We start from the raw sequence: 19,112 nt of genomic DNA on the forward strand, positions 1-19,112 counted from the left end.
GTCTTCCAATTTACAGATTAATGTTTCCATGTTCTCCATAAATTTTCCTAGATTATACCTCTGGGTTCTGTAAACAGTAGCAACAAAAACATTTCTACTTGGAATCTTGAAAACTATACATTCTAAGTTTGATGTCAAGTTGCACAATTCTGTTTCTGAAGAAAGCTTGTGAAAAACACACACACCACCATGCTGCATTTCCTTTAAAGAAGAATAATAAGAATCATCTTCTTGAAAAGCTAGAGATCTGGGCAAATGAAAACCATCATATCCAACCATTTCAAAGCAAGTGAATTCTTGATTAGCCCAGGTTTCAGTAAGACAAATGTAATCCGCACTTCTAAAGTCTGGATTTTGTTTAATATCTTCTGCATGAGTCTGTAAACCTTGAATATTGTGATACATTATCTGGAAAGATTGTGTATGTTCCTCTGCTGTATTCTCCATTTCAGGCAAAAATTTGTCATTTCTGAAACACCCTTTACAATATCAGGATCGCAGAAGATTTTCTTGTCAATTTTTTCAGCTTCTATGCTTTCAATGTGTAAACCAGATTTTGATGTAACTCTGCTAAGGGCTACATATGCCTGACCATATGTGAAACATTTATTCAGATCAACAACACATTCTTCAACTGTTAATCCTTGAACTTTGTGAATTGTGCAAGCCCAGGCTAACTTCAATGGAAACTGTTTTCTTACACAATTGCTTAAAGGAATGTCTTCACTTGAAGGTTTCAATCCAACACAGTGTTTTCCACTGATGAGTTTTTGTACCTTTGCATTTCTTCCTACTCTTTCATTGTCAAAGTGAACATATATTATACTTGGGAGGGAATTTGGTGAGAAGTCTTTGATAGATATAACAGTTCCCATTACACCATTTACTAAACCATCTGCTGTGTCCTCATTCTTGATTAGCATTACTCTTGCTCCCTCAGCTAAAAGAATAGATATTGGGAGACAGACATCTGACTTTAAACAATGTACTTTTTTCAGAGTCAATTTCCCCGAAGTTTTGTCTTTTTGGAAATCTTGTGCCTCAATCAGTTTTGATTCTGTACATTGCTTCATTATCATCTCCTTGTTAAAGGTGTCAACCTCTGCATTTGTAGAATATATGTGCAAGGCTTCATCGGGGCTATCACCAAAGCAGTGTTGTAATGTTTTTTTATCAGATGATGACAAACTTTCATTTTTCTGCTTAACACGCAATCTATTTAGTAGTTCAGCAAACATTCCATCCTCACGTTGACGCATTATTTCATCCAACTCGGCAATTTCAAACAAGCCATTCCATAGCTGATTTGAGGGATTAGAAGGGTCATCTACATACAATTTGTCTACCCTTTTTGTTCGAACAGGTGGTAACTGATAAAAATCGCCAACAGCAATTATTGAAACACCTCCAAATAAACAATTGTCTGGTCTTTTTTTAACCTGTCTGAGTCGCTCATGAACGAAAAACAACAATTTCTTATTGACCATTGAAATTTCATCAATTATCAAGATTTGCAAATGTTCTAACTTTGATCTGAGCGAATTAATTTTGTCTTCACTAAGAGTTGCATGATCAGGTGAGAGTGATTTGAAAATTCCAAGAGCACTATGAATTGTCAATCCATGGATATTAAATGCAGCCGTTCCAGTTGGAGCTGTTAATAGAACTGTGAGATCATCTGGATTATTTGTTGTTTGTGCTAATATTCGAGTTGCTTCATATTGAATACATTTGATCAAGTGACTTTTACCCGTTCCAGCTCCTCCAGTGATAAATAAATGTAAAGGCTCTGGTGTTTTTCCGTTTGCTTTTTGAATGCACCAATCTCTTACTTTATAGAGAATTCTTCTCTGTTTCACATTCAAACTTCTTAGCCTTGGAATAACTTCATTTTTTGTGAGAGAAACAGACAGCAAATTAGTTCCAACAGATGATGAGCTCTTTTCATTCAAATCTGGTATTGATAAATCCTCCTCAATCACACTAGATACTTTGCCTTCATCTATACATTCTCTTCTATTCACTTCTGCTTCTGGGCATAACTCACACCAAGCATCTTCTTTAGGATCTTTTTCATGAAATTGCTTTTCTGCTTCCTCTAAATCATGACCATTTTTCACAAAGTCTGACATGTTTTTGATAACAATTTCTTTCACAGAACTTAATGTGTTATCCCCTTGAAACTTAACTCTTCCACATGTGAAGAAATTCTCATATGTTTGAAATAAGAGTGGTTTTAACTGTTCATCATATCTGTATGGCAAATACAGTTGCAAAATGCTTTGATAATATTTTTCTGGGGAATTTTCCGGAGAGAAACGAGGATATTTTATAACTGCAGGTGAAGTTCTTGTGCGTTTTCTAATATACCCAAGTGAGCCATCAAGTTTGAAGGTTGTGTCTTTATTAATTTTCTGTGGTAATTGTGATTCTAGAATAACACTGTATTCAGAAGTGAATCTTGCAAGACACAATTTGATAAAGATATCAATATGTGGTCTTCCTTTATATCTATCAACAATGTTGTTCATCCAAGTACTATTTTCATCTTCATCTTCATCTTCACTGTCACTATTATGTCTTTTTCTTTTAGAAGACTTACAATTTTGTTGTTTCTCTAGGTCTTTCAAAGGAACGCTCATTCTACATGGATTTTCACCAACAGGTATAAATTCTACTTTCCTTGAACACTCTCGTAATCTCAATCCAGTAACTCTAAACACTGCTTCTTGTGCGCTTATCTCTCTATGGTGTAAATATGAAGTTCCAACTTTTTTCATAGTCTGTTGAGCATTTAGATTTCCTTCTTCTGCTTCATTTTTAGTCTGTTGCAGGAGTAATCCTAGCTCTCTCTCAGCTTTACTTATATAACTTATAATGTATACAACACAGGAAAATGCATCCAAAATATATTGTATGTCCATATTTGCATCCCAAGCCCTCAAAAGATGTGGGTTATACTGATTGGTGTATATTTCATTTGGCTGACGTTTGAGAACTACTGTATTGCGATTGGTGATAAAACGATAATATGTTTCGAAGCTTTCTTGAGCAAGTCCTATCTTCTTGAAAATTTCAGAAACATCTAAGTTTTCATCTTCATGCTTTTTTATAACTTCCCATAAGTCGGACAATATTTCCTTTGCTAATTCTTCATCGTCCTTTGAATCTTCATCTGGATCACTTGGTTCTGAGATAAATGTTCTAGTTGAGGGAGGTCTTGGGAAATTAAAACGACATACTGTTCCCTTTTTCTTACATGATTTTGAATGTTTTTTACTGTGTTGGTGTACTGCCATAACAATGTCATGCAATTCTTTGTCTTCCTTTTCATCTGGTATCTCACATGTTATGTACTTGTCAATAAAGGTAATAATGTCATCAATATCATCTTCGCCAAATTTTGGAGCATTTTCTACCCAAAACAAACAATGTGTGTGGGGAGAACCTCTTTGTTGAAATTCAACTCGGTAAAAATAGTCGATTACTTTCCCTATTGGTTGAGCTTCTGACATGATAACATCCTTCAGAAACATATGAAATCTATGATCAAACATTCTTACTGCTGTAACAGGATTGCTACACAGAACTTTACATTTTTCATCCCATGTCATATTTTCACTATTTCTCGTGTCACCTTGCTGTTTTAAAATTATGTTTATAATTTCTGACCATCTGAAGTCTGCAGAAGAAAAAGAACAGAAGAATGTGGGAACTCCTAACTGTCTTATCATTGCAAATATATCTTTTTGTGAGCTTTGCCAATAGGGAGGAGTTCCACGAATGGGTTTTAAATATTTTATAGCTTCATCTTTCTTAAATAATTCTTTTAAGGTTTCCTTGTTGCAAAGCATTTCTCTTGTAACTTTCTTTCCTTCTTTCGAAAAAGGACATTGTTTTCTAAGAGATATCTGAACGTTTGAAATCACGCTACTGAGCTCTGTTAAATATTGACTGAAAAATATGTAGTTGGTATCTCTAGCAAATCTATTTTCAACACTCATTAATCGAAGATTAAAGTATCTTCCAATTGTTAGTTTTTCATCACGGTCTTCATCCGAAGTATTTTTACCTGATGGAAAGTGCACAGGAAAGGTTTTAGCTTCAATACCTGGTTCTTTTAGAACACTAAGTGGATTGTTATTTTCTGCTGGAGCTAAATTAAATACTTGATCAAAGCATAAATCTAAAGCCTCTTGACCTATGTCAGCAGGTTGTAAACAAGTATCTAACTGAACACCACGTAACCTATCATCAATATAGCTATACTGTTCGCTTTCTTCTTCTCTTTCATTGCTTTCTTTTGAAGACTTTGACATGTTTGACGCATCTTTCTGTATTTTATTATTCCTGACCGACTCAGTAGAATCAGATTCAGTTTCATCATTCACTACTTCATCATCATTTATCTCAGGAATAGGGTTTATCCATTCGTCATTGATAGCGACATCTTTATACCATACGTTTGTATCCTTTAAATACACAAGTGCTTGCTCCAAATGGTTTGGTCTTACAAATTGATATTTTTCATAGCCTTTGTAGTTGAGCTTTCTCTTCAGTTTAACCTTAAGTAAAAGACTTTCATCTTCTGATCGTGGTAGTATTGTTGTAACTTTTGTCAAATCAGACGGCACACAAACTACAGGTCCATGAACCCCTTTTTGTCCTCCTTTTGGTAGAGCCATTATCTTCATGAATGGAATGTTCAGGGCTATAAGTTGTTGCTCTATTGCATTTAGCTGTTTTAATTCTAAAGGAACATCTTCAAGCATTAAACCATTTGAAAACGACTCTGCAGGTGTTTTACCTTTTATCATTTTACGATGACAAGTATAACATATCCATAGACTTGTTCTGCATGTTCCTTCAAAAGCACAATGAGTATTGCAGTCATCTGAACATTTGTGTTTATATTTCTCTGTTGTGCATGAATCATATATAGATTGATCATAGGATCCCTTTTTACAGATTAGAACCTGTTTTTCAAAGAACAGCCTCAAGCAACAGGAACAAACACATTCTGGACCTTTCTGAACTGCATCTTTAAATTTTCCGATAACTTCAGTTATTTGTTTGTTTTCCTGTTTTAAATTTTCACGACGTGTTTTGGTTTGTTGTTTAACCTTACATCTATGTGAATCATCATCTGCATACTTCTGTATACTTGCTTGTTTAACATGTTCTTTGTGCTTTTCGTCTTCCTTATACTTTTGTACACTGACTTGTTTCACATGTTCTCTGTGCTTCTCATCTTCCTTATACTTTTGTACACTTACTTGTTTCACATGTTCTTTATGTTTTTCATCTTCCTTATACTTTTGTACACTTACTTGTTTCACATGTTCTTTATGCTTTTCATCTTCCTTATACTTTTGTACACTAGCTAATTTCACATGTTCTTTGTGGTTTTCATCTTCCTTATACTTTTGTACACTAGCTTGTTTCACATGTTCTTTGTGGTTTTCATCTTCCTTATACTTTTGTACACTAGCTTGTTTCACTAGTTTCTTGTGATTTTCATCTTCCTTATACTTTTGTACACTTGCTTGTTTGACATGTTTCTTGTGTTTTTCATCTTCTTCATATTTATTTATACTAGCTCGTTTCAATTTTTCTCTGTACTCGTCATTTTCTTGATATTTTTGAATACCAGATTGTATTAAGTTATCTCTGTAATCTTTGTCTTCATGATACTTTTCTTTTCCAGCTCGAATTAAGGAATCTCTGTAATCCTCATCTGTTTTATATTTCTGAGTTCCAGATTCTATTAACGCATCTCTGTATTCCTTGTCCTCTCGATATTTCTTAATACCTGCTTGCTTTAAATTATCTCTAAATGTCTGATCTTCTTCATACTTCTTAATTTTTTTTAAACGTGTTCCTTCATTTTCCCAATATTTTCTTTTCAGTGTGGAAGTCTTTCTTGCCTTAAATTCCTCATCTTTCCTGTATCTCATCCTTTCTTTTTCAGCTTTTGATAAGACTTTCAATTCATCATTCCAAAAGTTATCAGAATCATTTGTTTTTGAAGTTGGCACCTCATATTTTCTTTCAAATTCATACTTTTCCCTTCTAACTAGACTAGATAGCATTCTGTTTTGAAACCTTGACTTTTGAGTTACAGCTGTGACAACTTCGTAATGATTGATGGCAGTCAGATGTTGAAGATAAATAGCCTGATCATTAATTTTGTTTTTGCTACATAATTGAGATGAAGAATATTTAATCCATGAATCATTGAAATAAGTGTAAATGTCAGTTTTAAGCAGGTCTGCACATGCTATAATCTCCAACTCAGTTCCCCATACATTATTTTCGTTCATCTGGAGAGTCTGTATGTGCTCTTTGACAGTTTTAAATCTTGGCTGTAAAAAAGATTTAAATATTTCTGCATTTCTTATCAAATGATCAACTATAGCTTTTCTTATATTTCCAAAAAACTCTTGTCTATTTGAAAGTGCATATGAAATAGCTCGAAACAAACAATTTCCATCACCTGTGGTAGATTTTGTAGCAGAAGGGGGGCCCATATCAAATATATTATTGGTGATTGTCTTGTGTATATGCTTTGTTGGTATCTTCACAATGAGACAAAGCCTTTTCTTTGCAACAGTGTTTATTGGTTTAAAATCATAAGACAAGTCAGTTGCAGACACAATTTCGACATCAGATTCATCCTTGTTCATATCATCAATAAAAGGCACATCTGCATTACTTTCAGAGCTACAGATGTCAAACATTGGATTTATTTTTTTTGGAAGTTCTGGACTTTTCTCGTTTTTTACGACGACAATTTCAGGTAGCTCATAGTCACTGGTGTCAATTGGTGCATGATTTTCAATATCGTTATAGTCAGTGTTGTTCATTTGTTCATGGTTTTCAGGAACTTCATTGTTGTACATAACAGGTTCTCCAACTATAGAGATGCTTACTCCTGTAACTTCAAACCACTGATTTTGACTGGGTCCTAATACCATGTTGCAACAGTATTGATACAGATGATCTAGGCTGCTCAATTTCAAAAGTAAACTTTTGCCATTACTGTGCTTTAAACCAAACTCGTTTCTTGCATGTGAATCAAACAAAAAAAAGTCTTGACCATGTTTCAAAGCTAAAAATGAAGTATCATATGCACATATAAAGCAAGCATCATAATCTACAAGTGATTCCTGTAAAGCTTGGTCTAATGGCAAAGAATTACCAAATTCACTAAAATCAATGGTTTCAGATGTATCTATTACAGCTGATATTGACTCTTTTAGTGTCATTTCCATCAATTTTCCTGAAATATCTAATATTGTTGGTAGGTCGGATATTAATAAGTGATGATTATTACCACTAACACGGCTATATAAATCATTTCCATAAATCAGAACCTTATCTAAATATTTTTGATCCCAGTAGGTTAAATCTTTCAATTTACTAAAAGCAAGAGCTGAACAACAGTTTGCCACACATTGCTTACCACTGTTTAAACCAAACCTTATATCTCCTTGGTGAAAACTACCTTGTACAATTGTATTTCTAATATCTGATCTAATAACCTTTACGTAATTCTTAACCACAGCTGTGGTTTTTTTTTTGTTACATTGCGATTTGGATGTAGGTTTGTTCTTTATTTTGTTCTGATATTGTTCAAATTGAACTATTTCACTATCTGTTTCTGTATATGGACAAATAAGTGAGTTGTGGTTTAGATCTAGTTGTTCAATCAAATGTTTATACTTCTTTTTAATAATCCTATTTTCATCCCTTTTTTCAATCTGATTTTGATCCGGTTTTTTTATCTGATTTTCATCCAGTTTTTTAAACAGCTTTTTATCCAGTTTTCCAATCCGATTTTTATCCAGTTTTCCAATCCGATTTTTATCCAGTTTTTCAATGCTATTTTTATGAAGTTTTTCAACATGATTCTGGTCTAGTTTTTCAGTCTGATTTTGTATATCACTTGTATTTTGATATAGATTATCATCATCTTTATTTCTCACATATTGTTTGTTTGTAGAGCTGAGACTCTGATCTAGTTTTTCATTTTCATTCTCATATAAATGTTCAATTCTATTCTCTAATATACTTTCTATTTCATTTTCTAATATATTTTCTATTTCATTTTCTAATATATTTTCTATTTCATTTTCTAATATATTTTCTATTTCATTTTCTAATATAATCTCGTCTTTTTCTACAGTATATTGACATTCTATAGAGATAATGCTCTCGTCTTCATCTAAATCATGACAGTTTTGAGAGATGATGCTCTGATCTAAATCATGACAGTTTTGAGAGATGACGCTCTGATCTAAATCATTACAGTTTTGAGAGATGACGCTCTGATCTAAATCATGACAGTTTTGAGAGATGACGCTCTGATCTAAATCATGGCAGTTTTGAGAGATGATGCTTTGATCTAAATCATGACAGTTTTGAGAGATGATGCTCTGATCTAAATCATGACAGTTTTGAAAGATGATGCTCTGATCTAAATCATGACAGTTTTGAGAGATGACACTCTGATCTAAATCATGACAGTTTTGAGAGATGACGCTCTGATCTAAATCATGACAGTTTTGAGAGATGACGCTCTGATCTAAATCATGACAGTTTTGAGAGATGTTGCTCTGTTCTTTAATATTTGATTGGTTGTTGCACTGACCATCTCTAAAATTATTATTTTTTTCCTGTGTCCTCTTTCTCATTCTTTCTTTATTTTCTTTCAACTTGGTACTTCTTGCCTTTTTACTTTTCTTAGGCATTATCTGAAAAAAGAAAATATGTATTATATTATTCCATATCTTACATTTTAGTTTCTCAAAAAATAGAAACAGATTCATGATTGTACTGTGTTCCACAATCAGCCTACTGTATAGTATGCTTAGAAAATACAAATTGCCCTGTGATAACAAATACCTTCAATGCAATGGTTCTATATATATATAAAATAGAAACGACTTATAATCGATGACCCAAGAAAAGATCACATTATTAAAAACCCTATACCAGTACTTTTTTACCCAGTCATAACCAAGAAATATGCCACAGATAAATTTCCAATCATTAGGCATCTGTGTATAGGATATTTATAGATTATTCAATTTTTTTTCTTTATAAAAATTGGGATTGTATCCATGGCACGTAAATGATGCCCCCAATTGCATATCTTATAAAGTTACAAATGGACATACCTGAAGAAAGGTAAAAGTGACACTACACAAAGGTTTTGGCCCAAGAAAATAAAATGCTTGACAAATTTTTCAAATTGTCATATAATGTTTAGAAATGCATAGGGTCAAGAAATATAAATGAAAAAAAGATTTTTGTCTGATGCGGTCACAATTATTGTCATAATATGTACTGTTATCATAAAAACGATGAAAAATTCAGAATTTATGCAGTTTTATAACTGAATTTTGGTTGTGGAAACATCTTGCACAGCTAAGAAACAACAAAATAATTTAACAGAAGCTTTATTATAACTGTTGCCATCATCTTACCAAATATAAAGTTATTTCTTGTGTTCGCACATACTTTTTCAAACCAAAATATACTTATAATTTTATGAAAAATAAGAAAAATCACAAATTTTGACAAAATACGCAAATTAAATCATGATTTGTTGCCATGGTAAATTGTTCAATGTCAAATTTGTTAAGTTTTTCTAATATATTGTACCTTAGTCAAGTTTTCATTGATTTAAGGGTATGTATGATTACTTTAAAATTTGTAGTATTTTTTGGGCCTTATTGCCCTAGTCCTTTGTACTTCAAACTTGATCTGAGTTTTGTTGTAATAAGCATAGTGTATACGTTTAGTGACGTTTGGTTGAGGCAAATTCAAATTAGGGAACGGAAATCAAAATGTCGGCAATATTTCTATTTGTAAAGGGGCATTACTCTAGAACAAGGAAAATGACACCACCAAAATTCTAATTTAATCAGTGTTTTGTTATCATATGCATTGTGTATAAGTCCCATCACATTTGGTTCAGACAAACTAAAGTAAGAAGGGAAATAAAATTTGACATTTTTTTCATTTGTAAAGGAGCAAAACTCTAGAATAGTTTAAGTGACACCACCGAAATTCGAGCTTGATCTGTATTTTGTGTTTTTAAGCAAGGTGTAAAAGTTCCATAACTTTTTATTTATGCAAACTGAAGTAAGAGAACCGAAAGGAACAATTGAGCAATTTTTCCATTTGTAAAGGGACATAACTCTAGAATGATTTAATTGACACCACAAAAATTTGAACTTGATATGTATTTTGTGTATATATTTTTAAAGCATTGTGTTTAAGTTTCATAACATTCATGACATTTGGTTTAGGAAAACTGAAGTTAGAGAACAGAAACATAAAATTCAGCATTTTTTCCATTTGTAAAGGGCACAACTCTAGAACGGTTAAAGTGACAACATCAAAATTTGAATTTGATCTCAGTTCGGTAAAAATTAGCATTGTGTATTTTAAAATCAATCAGATCCAGGACCTATCCAGTATATCTTATCAAAATCCTTTGTTTTTAATTCAATTTTCTATTTGCATACATTTAGAATAATTAAAAGCTGATAAACTCAGTGTATGATAAATTAATATTTCCGGTTATAGAATACATTCTTCAGCATTTATTTCCATATTTTTCTAGAAATTTACAATTGAATGTTTGTAGTATAATTATTGTGTCTGTATTAAAAAAGGAGTTTCGGTTATGGTCATGTAGACCTAGGCTTATCCTCATCAGTGTATAAGTTTCATAACATTTATTTGAGGCAAACTTGAGTTAGAGAAAAGAAACCAACTTTGGGACGTACGGATGGACAAGGGTAAAACTTAATGCCCTTCCATTTAGGCAGGAGCATTAAAATAATGATTAAGCGATGAAGTTGTCAAAAAAAAAGCACTCATTGTCAAATGCATGGACAAAACAATTTTAACATTCAACTGTCACTAGAGAAGTGTGGAGCAGTAAGTCTGCTTAAATAATAATGACAATACCATTCATTAATCATGTTAACTATACTTTTCACTAAAAGCCAGATAATATTGAGATATTGAATAGGTCAATCCTGACTTTTGATTTGGGGTGAAGTTAATCTATCTCATCACAGAAGATCTTATAATAAACTCATCATAGATACCAGGATTGAAATTATATGTGTGTGCCAGAATTATTTCATCGGTGACCCTTGATAAAAAAAAAAAGAAGATAAAAAGGCCAAATAAAGTACAAAGTTGAAGAGTTCATTTTTTTCAATGTAACAATGTTGTGTCTCAATACTGAAATGGCTCTTTATCAAATAGTTGCATAATAGAAGGAATCAAAACACACACAGTTTTTCTCACATACAGATGTATCATTTCCCCAAAAGTCCATTTGCTCTGGGACAAGCGTTCATACATGTATGCCTTTGCTTCTTCCAATGTTTATTTACAACCACAAACAAAATAATATTATTAAGAATAAAATATTTAATTCATCTACAATATATTCTTCTTGATTTTCAAATGATTCCTACCAAGTCTAATCTGTATATGTATCCAGGAAGATAACCAAAATTAATTCAAGGACTTCACTGTGACCTATGAATGAAAAAGTATTAAAATATATAGCAAATAAATTAGCAAAATCAATCATGACAATCTAATTTTTTTTGGATTGTTTTATCTTCTGTGTGTTTGTTAATAAAAAAAAACCCTCTAAAATGAATGTTTGTTTGCCTTGCTTTATAAAGATGTCAAAAAATGATTACTCTTATATCTGGTATACCTATTTAATCTTGTTCAGTTAGTTGAAAACAATTAGTTAAATCAATACTGAATTTTAAGAAATGTTGATTTATCAATATTATGTATGTGCCTGTGCCAAGTTTATATGAGGCTGTAAATCAGGGGTTGTTATTTGTTGCTGTGTAACACATTTGTTTTTGTACATTATTTGTACATAAAACAGAGTGTTTGTCTTTTTTTGTTGGAGTTGTTTAACATTTGTCCTTTGGTGGCTTTTATAGCTGACTATGTGGTATAGGCTATGTTGATTTTTGAAGACCATACAGTCACCTACAGTTGTTAATTTTTGTGTCATATCGACTCTTATGGAGAGTTGTCTTAATGGTAATCATACCACATCTAATGAGTTTTATATTAACTAATGTTTTGTCAAAATGAGCCTTTCATTTGTTTTATAAATTTCTATTTTAACCATGTTTGAAGACTGATGGGGTGGGGTTTTCAAGCTCAATTTTAAGAGATGATCATAAGTTATACTCAAAACCAAGTTTGGTTGTATGGTTGTCACATATGTTAGTGATAATTTTCCCGTATTTAAATTTCCCTTCTACCTTCTGCCATAAAGCAAATTTGTTGAAACCATACAGATTCATGAAATATATAAATAAAAAAAAGATCATTAAAAGACTCATTAAAACAAATAGCGAAAGAACCCTTTATCTCTGGCTTGAGAAGACTGCTGCAAGCGTAAATATGCAATGTCAAATACCAAAAAGAAGAAAAAAATACTCAATATAATGATATATACAATATATAAAAACAAAAAAATACTTGAATGTGTTCTTTAGCTGCTATTTGTTGTTCATGGAAAGCCTATGTCAAAGTTTTGTAAAATTTGTTGAAAATCCCTAGATCAGTAAAATGCAAGGAAATGAAAAAAGTATTTTGAAAACTTTGATTCAGATATTGTCTCTTATAAACCTAAACAAGTTTCTGTCAAAACTTCATAAACTAGATGCTCTAAAGAGCCTGTGTTGCTCACCTTGGTCTATGTGAATATTCAACAAAGGACACAGATGGATTCATGACCAAATTGTGTTTTGGTGATTGTGATGTGTTTGTAGATCTTACTTTACTGAACATTCTTGCTGCATACAATTATCCCTATCTTTAATGATTGGCCCAGTAGTTTCAGTGGAAAATGTTGGTAAAAATTTTCAAATTTTATGAAAATTGTTTAAAATTGACTATAAAGGGCAATAACTCCTTAGGGGGTCTTGATTGTGGCTAAGTATGATTTTATTTGGCTCAGTAGTTTCAAAGGAGAAGATTTTTGTAAAAAATAACTAAGATTTACGTACTAGAGGCTCTAAAGAGCCTGTGTCGCTCACCTCGCTCTATGTGCATATTAAACAAAGGACACAAATGGATTCATGACAAAATTGTAGGTGATGGTGATGTGTTTGAAGTTCTTACTTTACTGAACGTTCTTGCTTCTTACAATTATATCTATAATGAACCTTGCCCAATAGTAACAGAGAAAAATATTTGGTAAAAATTTACATAAATTTACCGAATTAATGAAAATTGTTAAAAATTGACTATAAAGGGCAATAACTCCTAAAGGGGTCAACTGACCATTTTGGTCCTGTTGACTTATTTGTAGATCTTACTTTGCTGAACATTTTTGCTGTTTACAGTTTATCTCTATTTATAATAATATTCAAGATAATAACAAAAAACAGCAAAATTTCCAATTCAGGAGCAGCAACCCAACAACCAGTTGTCCAATTCATCTGCAAATTTCAGAGTAAATAGATCTTGACCTGATTAACAATTTTATCCCATGTCAGATTAGTTCTAAATGCTTTGGTTTTTGAGTTACAATCCAAAAACTGCATTTTTTTTTAGCCATGGCAGCCATCTTGGTTGGTTGGCCATGTCACCTGACACAATTTTTAAACTAGATAGCCTAATGATGATTGTGGCCAAGTTTTATTTTATTTGGCCGAGGAGTTTCAGAGAAGAAGATTTTTGTAAAAGTTAACGACGACAACGGACGCCAAGTGATGAGAAAAGCTCACTTGGCCCTTTGGGCCAGGTGAGCTAAAAAGAATACCTCTAAAATGTGTTTGATGAAGACTAACAAGCTAACTTTACATTTGTCTGATTTTTGTTAACTTTTGGAGTTTGACGACATGAATGAGTTATATTAAGGTACCATTATTTCTGTTTTCATTATTTAAAACATGATGGTCTCAAATGAGTTCGTCATGTGCATATTGCAAGCAGAACAGGATTTTTTTGTTATCACAAATCTGTTTTATTCTGACTGAATTATCCTTACCCAGATATAAATTATGCAGTCAACTGCGACCTTTAGCTGATTTCACTTCAATTCTCCAGTATAATTATTTGTGATCTGAAAATCAAAAAAGAAAGTTTAAATTATAGAACTGACAAATTTGTATCCCTAATACGGGTATTTTCAGTATCAATATAAAATAGCAGTAACTGTAATTAGAAAGAAAATTCATAAAGCTTTGACATATTGTAATATATTTGAAAGTAAAGATTGGACAATGCTACACTGAATATTTGGATTGTCAATTGATCTATAATTAACCCAAGATAATACAGCTATTTCCACTGAGTGTGTAGCCAAAGGTAATATCTTTGGTTAGCTTGCTTGTTAGCTGAACCGTGAAGTCATTGTTAGGTTAGGTAAACTACCCTACATGCACTTTAAACTTAGACTAGTGCGACGGAAAACTTATTTTAATCTGTCTGTTGGACTATGCTACTTTGAAAGGAGGGTATATAGTATACCTGACCCTATAATGACTTTATGGTTCAGCTAACAAGCAAGCTAACCAAAGATATTACCTTTTGCTACAAACTCAATGGAATCAGCTGTAAGACAGATACTAATAAAAAGCACATTTGTCAATGTGGGCAAGGATTTCTATGTGTTTGAGGAAGAATACTTTAAAATGTGTTCCCTTTCTAAACTTTTGATCTTAAAATGTATATACATTGTATTAGCTCATTGAATATTTTTTCCTGATTTAAAACTAAATGTTTGGTCTCAAATGTGTTTGATGATGCAAATTTATTTGTTTGCTTACTGAAAATGTTCTCAAATATGCTTGATCTCTACTTAAGTTACCCTCCAAAACTTTTGGTCTTAAACGTGTTTGTTGAAATTAACTTTATATCTGCTTGCTTTCTAAAATTTTTGGTCTCAAATGTTTAATAATCCTTACTGAAATGTACCAGATGCAACCAACTGTGACTGTAAGAGGAGTCTAGTGCTAATTCTCCAAACAATGTTAAATGCTATAAATTATCTGAAAATAAAAAAAAAGATAATGAATCTACACTGGAATATCAATAGTATAATCATACAACAAATATTGACTGAAACTAGTACTATTATAGTCATGAACATGATGAAGCTACATCATATTGTCATGAGATAAAAGGAACTAATGATAGGCAAACTTCTTAATGTTGCAATTGTTGACCTTTGTTTTTGATGAGGGTAGTTTTTCTTGTAAACTTTTTTAGATGAAGGTAACTTTTACATTTGTTCATCTAGTCTCATAAGTAAAAAATGTAAAACTACTACCTTTGAGACTAAATAAATAATAATTGTTAGGTTGATGTTTAGACGAGTTGTATATATATACATATGAAGTCTCCGAATGATTGTATAATAAAAACTATATATATATATATATATACCTTAACATGCTTATAAATACAGGTACAGAGTCCTTTCACTCCCAGAACATGTTTGAACCCTTAATGTTTATTTTTATTCAAATACATTTAGTACTGGTTGAAAAATTAGAAGATTTTAAGATGTACATGATGTATACATCCAAATATTTATATTTTCATTAATAATTAATAGGATAGCCTTTGAAAAAGCATTTGCTATATATACATGATATATATGTTCCGGACCATCATGACCATATGAGTATTTGGACCATATGCATATGGTCATGACTATATGGTTATATACTCATATGGTCAGGGTAATTAACACTCTAATACAGTTTACTTATAATACTTCTAAACTCTTCATATGGTATGACCGTTCATTAAAAAGACGCTATCATACAGTTAATTTTATTATTTATTATAATCATGATAATAAAACAATTTGCTTAAATAAAAATTAAAAGTTTCACACTGAGTTAATTTTTCTTTCTTGTCAAAACTATAATAAACACATTTTATACCAATGGTCATTACCGATGGTCGTTACTAATTTGTTATTACAATTGAATGGCGATATGTCGACTTCAAAAAAAAATCAAAAAATTTCTTAAAGAACTGCTACACAAGAAGTCACTGCAAAGTAACATAGTTTATTTAAAAACGAGTATTATACTCATATGGTCCAACCATACACATACAGTCAGACCATATAAGTATACGCATTTGGTCATGACCATACGCATATGGTCCAAATACTCATATGGTCCGGAACATATACTGTGTATCTCGCACAAAAATGTCAAAATCTAGGTTGTTTATTTAAAACTGTTTACATACAAAACACTGGGCATCATAAATCAATCTAGTTATATGCTATATCTTAATGCAATACATAAATTACCATGTAAAAATAAACAAGACTAGTTGCAGATTTGCAAACACAGCAATTTAAGGTTGAATTAACGACAATATTTTGTTTTTGACATGTTTGATATGTAAATGTTCCAGACCATATGAGTATTTGGACCATACGTGTATGGTCATGACCATATGGGTATATACTCATATGGTCGGGGTAATTAACAGGTTTACTTCTAGTTGTCACGTCATTAAAAAGACACTATCAAAGGTAATTTTATTATAGATCTATACAAAAATTAAAAATAACAAGATGAACAAAATGAAAATAAGCAGTTTCACACAGTAAATTTCATCACTAGTCAAAACTACAGTAAAAACATTTTTTTTCTTCATTTATCGATGTGTTATTACGAGTGAATGGCAAAATGTCGACTTGAGAAGATAACTTCCAAAAATATCTTAATATACTGTTACACAAGAAATCAATTGTTTTACTACATGTACTATAAACTGACGTAAATTCAACATGATAAAGACTCTAATAATTTGCTTACTTTTGAAACTTTATATAATAAGCATTTATTTAGCAGTGCAATATTCAGACTTTTTATGCTAATACGTGTTTTTGTTGTCAAAAAATGAATGACGTAACCGGCAAGGACCCTAGTTTAATTTTCTAAGTTGACTGGTGATATGATGCTCTTCAGTCTTGTTACGATAATGGAGATCTAGAGCTTTTTAAAAACATCGTAGACACATCAGAATGACCAAGGACCCAAGAAAAGCTATGTTACTGTATGGAAATAAATGTCACCCTACGCATACAAGCAATAATACCATTAGCGATGAAAAGTAGCTTTGGCATAATTATTTATTGCTATTTGAATTGTAAATAATGCAATAGCATGTACAAATCATTGTTTTTTATAAAGTTTTCTAATGCATATTATTGAAAAACAAATACCTCTATGGTCCAAATATTCATATGGTCCGGCCCGTTAATAACCAAACGAGTATCATACTCATATGTCCGACCCATCGTGTACGGTCGGACCATACGCGTATGGTCGGACCATATGAGTATACGCATATGGTCATGACCATACGCGTATGGTCCAAATACTCATATGGTCCAGAACATAAACATGGTAAACAAGCAAGTTTAAGTAAGCACTATTTATCATTTTATTACACAGCAAAACTTACTTCGTAAAAAATTTAATTAAAGTTCTGTGTTTATGGTGCTTTATATAACTGGTAAAATGTAATAAGACTAATCGAGATCATGTTGAACATCTGAAATCACTTTATTTGAATAATTATGTCTTTTACAGAACTTTTTGAAGGACTGGTTATTCAAATTAACTTAATTTTCAATACAAAAATTTAGTAGACATGGTAATTATAAACAAATACTCAAATATATTTATATTTATATTAGTTACAGGGATTTGCTTTCAAATAACAAAGAACATCGACCAATAAGAATAGTGAGAAGAAAATGCCGAGAACTATAAGTATTTATGTAGCAGATGTAAGAACAGTGTCCTGATTTTTGTGTCCAATATCATAACGCTATTTTTAAATGATGTAATCTGCTTTGTTGTAATAGAATTCTTAAAAACAATATGCAAATATGAACTCTCGCGAGATGTTCAAACAGGTAAATCCGAGATGATTTACATTCTTGTTTTGATCTTCGTAATAATTAAGCAAGAAAATTACGTTGTCGTTATGCGTTACATTTCACACAAAACAGAAGTCCAGTTATTTATTAAAATTGTTTTTGTCCTTAAGTTCTAACCATTTCCGGTCATACGTGAAACATGTGACTAACATGTGATAACGCCATTACGGCTGGATGTATGAAATACTAGGTCTAAACATTGTTTTTGTTTCCAACAGGATGTTAGCAAACATAATCTGTAGACTTGTTTCGTCTTGTTAAAAAGAGGAAAATACAATTGTCAAAGAGATGCCCCGGTGGTCTGTTATTTTTCCGGTCGGATAAACAGTGGTTTGCTACAGTATAAGTAAGGGTTAGTCTGAATGACAAATGGTTGAATTGGAATCGTACGAACTGCCACATTTTCTAAAAACCTTTTATCAATAATTAAGCTAGTGATTTATCAATTCTTAAATATCATCTTTATGACAGTAAATCAACATGATTATAGATTTTAGTTTTGTTAAATAAAATAAATTATCCGTCTGTCTGGACCATGTATTTTCCTTCGTAATCCTCTAACCAACGACAAGTAGCAATTCTTGACTATTACCTGATTACATAGGCACTTGTTTTTGTCAATGTGATGCTTACTATCCACACTCTTACGAAATGATTGTTCGTACGGGTGTGGATCACAACCGCACATTGACAGAAACAAGTGCCTGTGTGTTACGTGCCTATAACAAGTTAACAGATACTTCGTTGTGCTTACCTTAGGAACGATATACGAATGTCGATAGAAAACTGTTTCTTCAATAATGTAGTTGTACAAACTAACTTCGAAATGTAAACCTTGGAATGCGAGCAAACAAAATAAACCAAAAAAATCATGCAAAGGAAATCGGAAGAACTTTTCTAAAATTTAAACAAACGCTGTCTGGATATTAAATCCGGATATAATATATTTGTAAGTCCCAGCTCTCAAAAATAAAATATCTAATCTAAATACAAATCTGATTATCACCTGTGTATATTGACCATGATGGACAAAGACGATACATTTTCATCTGTATTGTGTGAATTTTTAAAGCTTTACTTTGAAGAAAGAAAACAACATAGTGCTCAATCTGTA

The 19,112-nt window shown here is 31.8% G+C and overlaps 1 protein-coding gene and 1 long non-coding RNA gene across 2 annotated transcripts; both read right to left on the bottom strand.

Annotated features, from left to right (window-relative positions):
- Window positions 1-404: 404 nt before the first annotated feature.
- On the bottom strand, window positions 405-9,062 carry LOC134722357 (uncharacterized). The gene is made up of 5 exons (XM_063585971.1): window positions 9,012-9,062; window positions 8,654-8,756; window positions 6,585-8,089; window positions 5,129-6,365; window positions 405-4,807 (listed from the first exon to the last, which is right to left on the bottom strand). The coding sequence occupies exons 1-5, from the start codon at window positions 9,060-9,062 to the stop codon at window positions 405-407; spliced, it is 7,299 nt and encodes a 2,432-aa protein (XP_063442041.1).
- A 1,817-nt stretch (window positions 9,063-10,879) lies between these two features.
- LOC134720863 (uncharacterized) lies at window positions 10,880-18,873 on the bottom strand. The gene is made up of 4 exons (XR_010107805.1): window positions 18,753-18,873; window positions 14,985-15,068; window positions 14,066-14,140; window positions 10,880-11,571 (listed from the first exon to the last, which is right to left on the bottom strand). It is a non-coding gene; the product is annotated as an uncharacterized LOC134720863 (long non-coding RNA).
- Window positions 18,874-19,112: the final 239 nt, after the last annotated feature.

The sequence above is a fragment of the Mytilus trossulus genome, chromosome 6 (genome assembly GCF_036588685.1).
Source record: "Mytilus trossulus isolate FHL-02 chromosome 6, PNRI_Mtr1.1.1.hap1, whole genome shotgun sequence".
NCBI lineage: Eukaryota > Metazoa > Mollusca > Bivalvia > Mytilida > Mytilidae > Mytilus > Mytilus trossulus.

Excerpts from the sequence above, each read along its gene's own strand:
- LOC134722357 (XM_063585971.1), bottom strand. The coding sequence starts at position 9,062 with ATGCCTAATGATTGGAAATTTATCTGTGGCATATTTCTTGGTTATGAC. Across the intron at positions 8,757-9,011 it reads TATTTCTTGGTTATGACTGG|ATAATGCCTAAGAAAAGTAA; the intron begins GTAAAAAAGTAC and ends TTCTTTTTTCAG. Across the intron at positions 4,808-5,128 it reads AGATGATGATTCACATAGAT|GTAAAACACCTGCAGAGTCG; the intron begins GTAAGGTTAAAC and ends AAATGATAAAAG.